Source organism: Dipteris shenzhenensis, chromosome 5 (assembly GCF_047967505.1).
Source record: "Dipteris shenzhenensis isolate YYH24624 ecotype China chromosome 5, Dip_SZ_1.0, whole genome shotgun sequence".
NCBI classification, from domain to species: Eukaryota; Viridiplantae; Streptophyta; class Polypodiopsida; order Gleicheniales; family Dipteridaceae; genus Dipteris; species Dipteris shenzhenensis.
Window position 1 is genome coordinate 24,049,111 of NC_141600.1, and position 14,024 is coordinate 24,063,134.

Genomic DNA, 14,024 nt, shown 5'->3' on the forward strand with positions numbered 1-14,024 from the left:
CTTGACAGGTCCACAACATCCTCTAAGATTCCAAGAAACTACTATCACTGACATACCCGCCGATTCACCCCCTACAACCTGATTATGGATAAAATTAACCCCTATAAGCAATTCACCCCCTACAACCTAATTAGACCTCTTGGTTAAACCAGACAGACAGAAAGATCAAAGTCATGAGATTAGATAGAGGAGGTGAATACATGTCTTCAGCATTCATGAACTTTTGCAGAAATCGCATTCGAAGACAATTCACATGTGCAGATACTCCTCAGCAGAATGCAAGAGCTGAAAGGAAGAATGGGACTTTAGCGGACAATGCTAGAGTAATGCTTAGTGAGACGTATCTTCCGAAATTGGGTAGAAGCAATAGCCACAGCGAACTACTTGCTTAATCGGCTTTTGACTGAACCAATACAGGCATGACTCCTTATGAAGCATTCACTGGACACAAGCCACACATTGGGCATCTCCGCATATTTGGTTGCATAGCATATGCCCACATACATGATGATCATCACAGGAAACTAGATGCGAAATCACGCAAATGCATCATGGTTGGCTACAGTCAAGAAAGCAAAGCATACAAGTTGTATTATACCATCAACCGAAAGGTCATTATCTCCAGAGATGTAATATTTGATGAGGAATCAAAATGGAGAACCTCAAATACATAGGAGATAGACGCACCGATTTCACAGTCATCTACCAAAAAGGTTGATGAAGAAGAGCAAGAATTGCCAGCAACACCCCAAGCAGAGCCACAGCAGCTCAAACGGTCTACTAGGAAAAGCAGACCTCTAGCTAGATTGACATATGCTCAAAAAGGCAAAGCAATTCAGGTTAAAACCACCAACTATGCTCTTATGACTACCACCATGGCTACAGAAGAGCCAGTGTACTTCGAAAATGCAATAGACAAGCTAGAATGGCAAACTGCTATGAATGAAGAAATGGATGCTTTGTATAAGAATAATACTTGGGAATTATGCAACCTTCCACCAGGAAAGAAGGCCATAGCAAACAAATGGGTATATAAAGTGAAGTACAATCCAGATGGAAGTATTCAAAGATACAAAGCCAAACTAGTTGCAAAAGGATTTGCACAGCAATATGGTCAGGACTCTGATGAGACTTATGCTCCAATAGCAAAGATGGATTTCATACGATTCTTGATATCACTAGCGACACTCAGTAGATGGAATGTGTATCAGCTCGATGTCAAGAATGCATTTCTCAATGGTTACTTAGACGAGGAAGTCTACATGCAACAACCAACAGGTTATGTTGAACTAGGAAAAGAGAATAAGGTTTGCCATCTCAAGAAAAGTCTCTATGGCTTAAAGCAAGCACCCAGAAGTTGGTACAGTAGAATCAACAAGTATTTTGCTGATCTGGGATACATAAAGTCCAATGTAGATCATGCTCTCACAAAGTTCAAGGGGAAGACATTACTATTGCACTTTTGTACGTAGATGATCTGATTGTGATAGGAAGCAAGGATAGCTTCATTAGAAAGCTAAAACAAGACTTATCTACAGAGTTCGATATGAAAGATCTTGGACTTATGCACTATTGTCTTGGTATTGAGTTCTGGAGAGATTCAGATAGCACATTTATGAGTCAGCTCAAGTATGTTGACAGTCTCCTGAAGAAGTTTCATATCGCAGATTGCAAGATTGTAGCCACTCCCATGGAACAGAGTTTGAAACTTACAATCTCCTGAAGAAGTTTCATATGGTAGATTGCAAGATTGCAGCCACTCCCATGGAACAGAGTTTGAAACTTACAAAAGATTCAGAAAAGCCTACATTCAATGACAGATACTACAGGCAGCTCATCGGATCTCTTATATATCTCACTATCACACAGCCAGATATTTGTTATGCAGTAAGTTCACTAACACAGTTTATGACAAATCCAAAACAGTCTCACTGGAATGCAGCCAAAAGAGTCTTGAGATACATTAGAGGTACAAGATAGTTTGGGATAGAATATAGAGGAAGTTATCCATGGTTGCATGGATACTGTGACAGTGACTATGCCGAAGATCATGAGACTAGGAGATCGACACATGGATATGTAGTTTTCCTTGGTCAAGGTGCTATATCATGGTTGTCAAACAAACAGCCAACTGTTTCTTTGTCTTTGACTGAAGCAGAATATAGGGCACTCACTACAGGTGCATGTGAGGCTATATGCGCAGAAGACTGTTGATAAGTCAAAGCCAACAACAATATACTGTGATAATCAATCGGCTCAAGCATTGGCAAAGAATCCAGTATATCACTCCAGGTTAAAGCACATTGATGTCAGAGAGCACTTCATCAGAGAAAGAGTGTTACTTGGTGACATCACACTGCAGCATTGTGATAGCAAAGAGAATGTTGTAGACATCTTTACCAAACCACTCGAGAAACACCGACTAGCTCTTGGTTTGACGCAGAGGAAGGACATTTCCATTAATGGGGTGTGATGGAATGTAATGTTCAGTCCTTCTTCTATTCCCCAGAATCATCATCTTGAGGGAAGGCCTACTTCATGATGATGATCTTGAGGGAAGGTGTTGAGAGTTCATGCTCAACATCATGTGATCATGTGTGCATAGCACCATCATGTGATCATATGTGCATAGCAAGGGTTAGATGCCCTAACCCTAACCCTAAATGGGTTTGTATATATTCTACATTTTCAACTAAATCTAGTGTACAGTTAGTCATTTGTGGTGTGCTCTCTAGATGTGCCCTCTCTCCTCATCTCCACTCTTCTCCTCTCCCCTCTTCATATTTTGTCACAGAATCTCGATTGCACTATCTGCAACCGGATCGAGTAGTTCCTGTAGAGATTGGGGAGAGTGGAAAAAGCGTCAATTGCAAAGATGATGGCACCGTTTCACCGCTTGAACCAGTCTAGCATTTGACTGTTGAGCTAGAATTCTAGAAATCCTTCTCTCTAGGTTAGCAGTCCACTGCCAGGCCAAAATGCTGGTGGTTGGGCTTTTTTTCTACAAGTAGATGCGATTTTCCCTTGCCAGTGGTGCTGCACCAGTCCCACTGGGTGGCGCGGGGATCCCCTCTTAGGACCTTAGCACATGGATGGGGCTAGCATGGGTTTAGGGTGGGAAACTTTTTGTTATCATTACTCCATCCTAAACCAAGTGGTCTGAAAATGGGTTGAGGATGGGAATAGCCCCATCCTACCATGGCCTCAAGAGACTCTGGGCAACCAGAATGGGATCTACGTTTTTAAGGGATTTGAAAGCATGGAATGATGACATGTGTCTTTGGAGTTGTTTCCACAGTCTAGCGATGTGATGCCCATATGGGCATCGTTTGCTGAGCCGATCGCTGTAGAATGTGGGCCACACACTCTGCTGTGGGAAAGGTGTAGAGGTGCACAGTGAGAGAAGACAGAGGGATCAGAGGCAAGCAAAAAGCTTTTGCACATCTTGAGGGTCGTTTTCAAGCTACATGCCAAGCTAATGCACCTGGGTGCTGGGATGAATCCTCAATCTTTGGTAAAGCTCAAATGCACACCTGAATGCTCACACCACCACCTGGAGACCTTTGCGTGAACTGACGAGGGGGCGCAACATGCACACAAGTGTGTGCATTTCCCCCTCGTGGAAACAGGCCCTTGGCCTCCGCCATGGGTAAGGGAAGTAAATTTGATGTGATGAGGAAAGGAACACACGTGTGGCACGCGTGGAAGGTTCATGTTGGCTAGGGTTTTAAGGGGGAGCGTCTTCTATCGAAGTCCTTTTGAGCATTTTGCTCCGTTTAACGTTAGGGTTTTAGGTTTCTGTGTTTGGATTTGAGCTGTTTTGCAAGCAATCCATCTTTCTGTTTGAGAGATCATCTTCAACAGATCCGTCCACCATGGTGCTCTACAACTTCAAACAGATTACCATCGTTCCTTCCTCCAAGGATTTCGTCGATATCATCCTCTCCCGTACCCAGCGCCAGACTCCCACCGTCGTCCACAAGGGCTACCCCATCACCCGCCTCCGTCAATTCTACATGCGAAAAGTTAAGTATACCCAGCAGAATTTCCACGAGAAGCTCTCTAAAATCGTTGATGACTTTCCTCGCGTAGATGACATTCATCCTTTTTATGGCGACCTTCTGAATGTTTTATACGACAAGGATCACTACAAGCTTGCCCTGGGTCAGATCAATACTGCACGGAATCTAATCGGAAAGATTTCAAAGGACTATGTTCGGCTTCTCAAGTATGGCGATACTTTGTATCGGTGCAAAAAGCTAAAGGTTGCCGCACTTGGCCGGATGTGTACTGTTATGAAAAGAATAGGTCCAAGCTTAGCTTATCTGGAGCAGGTTAGACAACACATGTCTAGACTTCCTACCATTGACCCGAATACAAGGACCATTTTGATCTGTGGCTATCCAAATGTAGGCAAAAGCTCTTTCATCAACAAAATAACTAGAGCCGATGTTGATGTTCAGCCCTATGCTTTTACAACGAAGTCTCTCTTCGTGGGTCACACTGATTACAAGTATCTCAGGTGGCAAGTGATCGATACCCCTGGCATCCTAGATCATCCACTGGAGGATCGGAACACCATAGAAATGCTGAGCATAACTGCGCTTGCTCATTTAAGGGCTGCGGTTCTCTTCTTTGTGGACATATCCGGAGCTTGTGGGTACAGCATAGAGCAGCAAGCAGCTTTGTTCCATAGCATCAGGCCATTGTTTGCTAACAAACCATTGCTCATTGTCTGCAACAAGGTTGATTTACAGCCCCTGGAGACACTTCCTGAGGACGATGCAAAGGTAATCCAGGAGATGAAGACGGAAGCTGCAAAATGTGCTGCTGGTTTGGTCGCAGATCAAGGACCTGGTTGTGACGATTGTTTGGTCACTATGAGTACTCTCACCGAAGAAGGAGTGATAGCTGTGAAGAATGCAGCGTGCGAGAGGCTGTTGCAGCAACGGGTGGAAATAAAAATGAAGTCCAAAAAATTGAACGACTGTTTGAACAGAATCCACGTGGCCATGCCTCGGCCGAGAGACGTGAAAGAGAGGCCACCTTGCATTCCGGGAGCTGTTCTTGAGAAAGCAAGAGCAGAGGACTCTACAGTGAAGAGGAAACTTGAAAAGGATTTAGAGAATGAAAATGGTGGTGCAGGGGTGTATTCTGCTAATCTGCGCAAGAGGTACATTCTGGCCAATGAGGAGTGGAAAGATGACATCATTCCTGAGATTATTGATGGCCATAATATTGCAGACTTCATAGACTCAGATATCTTACATAGGTTAGAAGAACTAGAGCGGGAAGAAGAAGGAAGGGAAGCTGCTGCCAATGAAGAAGAGAATGAAATGAGTGAAGAAGAATTGACTCCTGAGGAGCAGGAGGCACTTGCTGCAATCAGAAAGAAGAAGAAGAAACTGCTGGAGGAACACAGGATTAAGAAAACAACGGCTGGAAGCAAACCTGTTGTGCCAAGGAAGTTTGATAAAGAGCGGGTGTTTGACACAAGCAAAATGGCCAGGCATCTTTCAAGCATGGGCTTGGATCCAACTGCTGCAGTAGCAAGAGCACGAAGCAGATCAGTAACTAGACAAGGTAGGAAGAGAGAGAGGTCTTCTGGAATGGACATTGATGCAGATGGTGATGTGATGGATATTGATCAACCAAGGAAGCGGTTGCGTACCCGCTCTAGGTCTGTATCTAGAGGAGTTGTCGAAGCACTTCCAGGTGAAGGTTTCAAGGATACGGCTCAAAAAATGAAGGCTGTGAAAATGGGAAAGAAGGCAGTGAAACAGAGGAACAAAAACGCCAGAAGAGGAGAGGCTGATAGAGTAATTTACAATTTGAAGCCCAAGCATCTGTTTTCTGGAAAGAGATCTACAGGAAAGACAGATAGGCGATGAAAATGTTTGATTTTACAGTTCTCTTGCATGTTTTTTCTGCAACTGTAAAAGACCTTTTGGTAACAAAGAGTATATCATGTTTTCTGGTAATGCTTAGATTTCTTCTGTAGCTCTTCATTTGAAAGTCTGTGAAGAACTTTTGTAGCAGATGTCTTCATAATGGAATTCCCTGTTTTTTTACAAACGAAGAAAAGCCAGACCATGGTGAGGTCTCAATCTTTTAGGTCTATTGAGAATCTTAATTAACATTTCATCCTAGTTTCTTAAATTTAATACTACATTTGTCTATGAAAATTGTGTCGGGTCAAAAAATTTCAAGGATATAGCTCAAAAATTAAAGGCTGTGAAAATGGGAAAGAAGGCATTGAACAGAGGAACAAAAATGCCAGAAGAGGAAAAGCTGATAGAGTAATTTACCATCTGAAGCCCAAGCATCTGCCTTCTGTGATCTACAGGAAAGACAGACAGGTGATGAAAATGTTGGATTCTTATATTTCTCATGTGTTTTTCCTGTAACTGTAAAAGACTTTTTGGTAACAAAGCATATATCTGGATTTCTTCCTTAGCTCTTCATTCGAAAGTCTCTTTTGTAGTAGCTGTCTTCATAATGGAATTCCCTGTTTTTTTACAAATGAAGAAAAGTCAGACCATGATGAGGCTTGAATCTTCCTGCTATGATGGAGTTTACAGTTTCAAACTAGTGACTATCATGAGATTTACACTGCACTGTGTGTGGTGTCTTTAGAGTATGAGTTTGGGCATGTTCCTGGATTCATCTCGATATATACTATTTTTGTCTGTTGAAATTGTGTAGGCAAATGAAAAATTTATGGACCAATGCAGGGTATATAAACAGCTTAGTGTGTACTTGGTTGGCTTGGTCATATATTGATGGTGAGTTGACTTGGAGAGGCTTGATGTTTGGCCATAGGTTGGCTTGTATGTTTAAGAACCGACCAAGAGAATGAGCAAGTACTCAATGCTACATGTAAGACGACTTTTCAGTACTATATTTGTTTGGCTGTTGTTGCGCTTGTGCCCCTTGGTGACCTTTGGCCGTTTGCTTTAACCGATAAAACTTCCTTTTGTTATATGGAGTCTAACAAAACTTTGTTAGCAACTTCTATTGTTAGAGATATAGTTTGTCTTGCTGCTATGTACATGTACTAGCAACTTTCTCTACTTGTATCTTTGGCTTGAGGTATTTGTGGTAGACTCATTCATGCCATTTGTTTGCTCTGGTGCTTGCTCGTTGAAGGCAATGTTTGTTACAGCTCTTGGACTTGGATGCCAAACCATGGTGACTCTTGTATTATACATAGTCGCAATGAAACGCGTTTTTAATTTTTTCGTTTGGAAATGCGTTTCCAAACGTGACGTTTCCAAACGTCTGGCAACTATGCTTGTATACATACAAGGCTACAGAATGAGATCTTCAGATTGACTCGGCCTGTCACTATGACTGGTGATCTACAGATAGGTTTGCAATATGCCAATCCCTGCTCGTATCTATTGGCTGATTGCAACAGTGCAATCTGTTTATACTTGCTGGAGGATATAACTCTAATTTGCGGCCGAATCAACCTGTTTGCCAGCAACTCAGAAGAATGAATATAAATAGTGGCTCTCTACTTTTTTCACCTAATCAATTTTTTGCCAGCAACTCAGGTGCATGAAGATGAACGGTTTACTGCCAAAATTTTGGATGCCAACCCATGTAGACTCTTCTACATGTTCAAGGCTGCAGAATGACAAGATGGTTCATATACTTTCTGGGCTTGAGCAAAATAACAGAGTTATATTGTGCCCTGAGGTAGGTGTCATCTGCACGATCTGTTACTTGCTTTGTGGACCATTTTTTTTGTGGTTGGGTTGCCAGACCCTGCTTTTGTGATTGCTTGGCTGCATGCGTTGTAGTCCTCTGTGAGCTGTAAGTCATCCTGCCAGGCCAAGTTAGTGGCATTACACTGGGTTGTTTTAAACTTTGGGTACACCTCTAATTGGTTGTCAGCTGTAAAGGCTTGTGCGGGGGCTGGTCAAATTGGTTGCAGAGAAATCCTTCATGGAAGATGGTGGGCAGAAGGCAGAACTAGTCCATGGGCATTAATTGATGCTCTCAGATCTTAGTGATCACTGTGCCAGCCATATACATGATAAATACAGTTCTTGAATATATGTACATCTTGATAGTAACTCAGGCAACTTTTGCTCTCTCCTTGTGTTTCCCATCTACTTCGGGTGTCCCTATTCTTATCGCCTTCTTTATCAATTGTTTCTTTATACTCCTGTTGATAAGGAGTAGTGTTGGGATGTGTAGTCATAGTCGCACTCTATGTCTGTAGATGCATTTGGGTGCAGCCACATAATAACCGTGGTGTTGAGGTTGCAATCTGACTTTTGCATGATATCCATTTTTTAGATCTGTTTGCCTTAAATATTGGACCTATTGATATTGTCCTTTGATGGGATTGTATGAAATCTATGTGAGACGAGTGCCATAATTCTCTTCTCTGCAATGTTACAGGGTCTCCCAAGAGAAATGTGGACATTGCCTTTGATCCTCGAGTCCAGTAGCAAGCCAATCAATAAAGCCATGTATTGTCTCTCAAGAGAAGTAGCAGCACAAGTTAAGGAATCGCTTGAAAGAAATTTCACAGCTCATAGCACTCCATTTGCTTCACCAAAGTTTTTAGTTAAAAGAAAGGTGGCTCGAGACACATGTGGTCAAGCGTGTTGTTGGTTGCTGTGGATGATGGAAGTTGCAAGTAGCTTGAAAGACTAGACGTGAGACCCACAGGTGATGATACCATGCTACTAGTGTTGCACTAGGAACAAAAGAGATTGTTGAGGAAGACGCTGTCATTAAGAGCACTATGTAGTGTAGTGCCGCCTAGACTGCAAGGAAAAGAGTGATGCCACGAACACCCTAGCCTCTCAACAATAGTAATCTTGCAAACTTTGACTAAACCAGGCAATAGAAAGATCTTAAAGCGGAGTGACTGGTTGGTAAGACAACAAAGAGTAGTTGCATATGGGAGCTTTACAAAGGCTTGTAAACAGTTGCAAATTGGCAATACGTCCTCCCTTGCATATCTAGTTTGCCAGTCATCAAATTTTTTGTGGACTGTATGCCTATTTATACCATGTCTATTTAATTGGTGATTATACCAGCTAGAAGCAAAATAGTATATGAATTAGTGTATGCCAACTCGCTAGTGATCAAATTATTGGTAAGGCTTCATGGAAACCTAGATGGTAACTTGCTAGTGATTAATTTTCCTTGCCAAAACTTGGTGATGTATTCTTGAGGACTTCCTGAGGATGTATCTCCCTTACCAATGCTCCCTCACTAGGCCTTGTTCGTAAATCCTTAACTCCCCAAATCTTTGTTGGACCTACATATCCTCCTCTCTATTGATAGATGCCCTCAAATTTCATTAGACACTGTCAAGGATCTTCTTGCCAATGCTCTCACGAAGCTACGAAAACAAGACAAAGATAGGGTCTCAATGCAAAAAGTGTCGAGATGTCAAAGAGCATTCTCAATGCACCTTGTACTTGCATCCGCAAGTTGCTTGATAGTTTCGAGAGCAAATGGGAAGGCATGCAAAATAAGAAAAGAATGACAAGACACAAGTCAAGAGAGAAGGTCAAGGAAATCCTCATGACAATGGCCCACAAGGGCTACCATGTTGTAGATTATGTTATTGTTATGTTGACCAAATGGGACATTCGACAAAAAAAGTGTGTTAGTCACGAGGGTTTGTTTCTAACGCATGGCTTTTATGACCTTTGTTCTGAGAGAGACTCTTACAAAACAAGCAGTATATGATCATTAGAGAACTCAAATTCCATAATTTGGCTCTTACAAAGTGAATTTTAAGGTCAATTTGAGTGTTTTTTAAAATTTCTTTTCCCCGCGACATGAAATAGACTAGTTTGGCTTTCGGTATATGAATTGATATTTGCTTGCATATTGATTATCAAATTGTATCCTGGATTCCACACATAGCATAAACCGGAGTATTAGAAGATTTTAAGCTATGGATTTCACTATCTACAAATTCATTGGTCACCAACTAACAATGGATTTGAGTGACTGATATATTGATTCGGTTTGAGGGTATTCAACCAAATCTATGTTATCTGACTCATTTTGCAAATCTATGTGTCTACTTCACTCTGTCTCTGCCACAAGTACTGACGTTCTGTAATGATCCTAGCTAAGGGACATGAAACCATACCCGTAGCTTGTTGAAATCTTCCCTATGGAAAACATTGATATATTCTAGGTGGCTTCCGACCTCAAGCAGAAGATGAAGGATGATCGGCTAGTAGAACAACAGAATTTGTTTCCAAGGCACTTAGTGATTGGTGAATGAGAACTAGCCGAGCCCAAAATAACAATAACTTGACTTAAAACCTTGCTCATAGTTCTCGAACCAACTCAAGAACTCAACCTGTTGGGCACAACCTAGGAGCCACAAACATCCATGGTAAATGCCCATTTATTGGATGACCACCTCCAAATAGTCAAAAATCTTCTTGTGTGTACCAGGATGTGTTTGCGATGTGGTTTATGGAATGCACCATCCTTATAGTTATCTCCTTGGATGAATTTTGTGTATATTCAGCAATATGATTTTTGTGTTTATTGTTATTCTGGATTTGTTTACACTCAGCAATATCCATGCATTCACCTTGTCTTGTAAAAGAGTTTGCCAAGTGCACACAGGATGGAATCTCTTTGAACCCGATCAATTGTATTTTCTATGTACAAGTTGGTGTGTTACTTGGCCATGTGATTTCCAAGTAAGGTACCTTCTAACCAAGCTGATTAAGATCCAAGCAATTGAGACATGCCAAAACCCAAAGAATCTAACATAGCTTTGATCCTTTTTTGGATTCATTAGCTTCTATAGAAGATTTGCACCACCATTGTATGAAATGACCAAGAAAGATACCAACCTCAATGGACCGAGGAGTTGCTTGTAATGTTTCATGAATCGAAGAAAGAAGCAACCCAAACACCAATTCTTTGAAATACTTGGTGGGATTCGATGTAGATGCATTAGGTCGTGCAATTGGCATGCATAGCTAGATGGTAGATTAGACTATCTGGGTTATTATACCATTTGTTTGATGATGCCACTTGAGTGCAATTACATCACTACCAACTACGTAATCAACAAAACAGTGCTGAGATAGATGCTTTTGCTAAATCATCCAGGAAAGTCCCCACCAAGGGCAAACTGTTTGTCACAATTGCTTGCCACAAATGACAGCTAGGCTGTGACAACCAAGCTCCCTGTTGCATTATCCCTTAGATGCAATTAGACTTATAATGTTACAATAGATCCTATCTTGCCGTGTAGTTTTCATCTTTAGAAGGGCAAACAAGTAAACAAACAAAGTGAAAGAGTGGTAGATAAAGGTCTATAAGTTTTTGTTAGACAAAGATAAACGAGGTTTGGCAAATCTAGATACAGACCTTGGCTTATGATAATGGAGAGGGGCCTTTTCAGTCAATTCCTTCTAGTGGCACTCACACATTGGGTGTTGATCATGGTGCTTCTTCATCCTTTCGTCCTAGTGCCCCGAGATGGAATCAAGAGCTATAACCAATGCCAAGTCCCAAACTCTCAATAGAATCTATGCCCTCGACCTATGAAAGAAAATCAATTAAATTTTCCTCTTGTGTTTGATAAAAAAGGGGCCATAAGCTCACTAAGAAGTATCTAGATGGCACATTAACATTCATAGATCTATAAAAATTTGAATTATGGAAAACAAATCTTACTCTATCATCATTCATAAAACTCAAACCGGACCACATATATGTGTAAAACCAAACTTAAATAGTGTTTAAAAACTTGTCCTTTGTTGTTTTTTTCCTTTAATTAAGAGCCTAACATAAAGAAGAAGCCATGAGAACAAATTACCTTGACTGTGCCCTTGCCCTTGACAAAGCCTTAAGATTTATTTATATGTACCAATAGGTACATGTGTATAATAATACATAAAAGTACTATATGATTATATAACCAAATTTTTATGTACACACAAACACAATTTTTGTGTTCACGTGCATGCGTGCCTGTACATATATACACATACACACACATATACATATACATATATCTGTGTATGTGTGCATATATGCACACATATATCTAGGCATATATATATATGTATATGCATACACATTGACACATGTAGGCATAAATGCATACACACACACGCATGCAACACCTAGACATGTATGTTGTGTGTGTGTCTGTGCGAGTACTGTGTGCATGCGCGTCTGCGTGTGTGAGCATGTATGCAGTCGGACGAGCGAATGGGTGGGCAGATGCATGCGCGTGAGTGTAGATTTGGGCAAGAAATTTTCATAAAGGAAAAAAATTGCCTTTTGGAAACAAAAATATAAATCCAAGAGCACAAAAAAATACCTCCTATAAGAGTTTTGAATCTTTCATTTGAAGTTTATCAGATCATAAATTGTTTTTTAGGAATTGTAATGCGAGGGTTGTGACTAAAGTAAGAAACTTTATAAAGAAACAGATGCCCCACTTCCTTTTTATTTGTAAGTTGAAAATAAAAAATCATTTGTATGTATTTATGTGCATATGTGCATACATGTGCATGCGTACGTGCATGCATGCGCTTGCATGCGTGTGTGTGTGTGATTTCACCAAAAAAGAATGTGTGTATGTGTGTGTGTGTGTGTGTGTGTGTGAGAGAGAGAGAGAGAGAGAGAGAAAGATTGGCACTCAATGTTGATAATAGGCACGTGTCATTAAAAAGCTTTCTCAAAGTTTTAAGGCTAGATTCTTGAGCCTAAGATGTGAACTAGTTTTCCCCCAAAAAATGCTTAGAGTAAATTATCATACCATGTTTGCATCCTTCATTGAATCTGCCAAAAAAAATTTCATATTGAATGGGCTATTGTGTCTTTGCCATGGTTTCGTGTCATTGCATGCTATTATTAACTTCTTCACAGGATGCAACCATGGGCTTAGAAACCTGCTTGGGATCCCCAAAGAATCCAACATATACTTGCTTTGTACAGCCATTTACTTGAACTGGCATGCTTTTTTGGAAAGATAAGATGTAGGAAGGAAGGTGGCAGACACATATTCTAGCTCGAAATCAAGCTAGAACCCTTTCCATTGACACTTTGTAAGCTCCTTGGTAATTTTTGTTGAATGAAGGTCAAAACAACACTTTCCACAAAAGTCAATGACATACTCCAATTCATCATGCAAATCCATGCCCAAAGAGGACATTGCTACCTCACAAGACAGAATGACACCCTCTAAGGATGGATAATCACTTTGGATTCCCCAAAGTCCCACTTTCATAAGCAGAGAATTTCTATGTAGCCCATTTCCCAATCCCATTTTGGAGGAGCAGTCACAATTGAACTTAACATCGAACTGCCTCTCTAGCTCTTTCCCACAAAAATCACCAATAAAAGCATATAATCTCATAAGAAGGAAACTTAATGAGGCACATGAGCACATGATTATAGGGGCATGATTACCTATTTTGACCTTGGCCTAGCCTCCTCTAATATGCATTATTGTGTGGTATAGCATACTTTAGTAGGCATTAGTATGCAAATGAACCTTTTCTTTTGCTTGTTTAGTCCCTTTATATAGGATTCCCATCCATACACGTGACCCAACTATCCCCCCGTTTCCCTTTTGCTCCTCCACTATCAAAAGAAAACCCTTTGGGTCTATCTTATGGCATCCAAAACAATCTAAGGTAGCTCGCTCCCTCTGTCAACTACTTAAGGATACATCTTTAGAACGTAAGAAGATTTTGGAAAGCAAACAAAGAAACAACAAACAGTAAGATTAAGTCCCATATTAAGTAGGTCTATAATTCTTAGTTCTGTCTCCTTTCTATCTCATACCACAAATACAACTGATTGGAATGTATTGAAGCACTACCCTTCATGACTACTTATATTATTAACAATGCATGCAAACACTTCATAAATCATCATAACCTTAAAGAATCACCTTCATTTCAATGTAAGAAAAGTGTTAGACAATCATTTGCAGCTTGCATTACTCAAAAATTTTGCTCTCGAGGCAAGATGCATTATGAGCATGCAAGAAA

General features: G+C 40.7%; 1 protein-coding gene across 1 annotated transcript; it reads left to right on the forward strand.

Moving 5' to 3' along the window:
- The first annotated feature begins 3,768 nt into the window (after window positions 1-3,768).
- Window positions 3,769-5,981, forward strand: LOC147901763 (nucleolar GTP-binding protein 1-like). The gene has a single exon (XM_087374494.1). It carries the CDS (start codon window positions 3,876-3,878, stop codon window positions 5,889-5,891), a length of 2,016 nt encoding a protein of 671 aa, XP_087230620.1. The 5' UTR covers window positions 3,769-3,875; the 3' UTR covers window positions 5,892-5,981.
- Window positions 5,982-14,024: the final 8,043 nt, after the last annotated feature.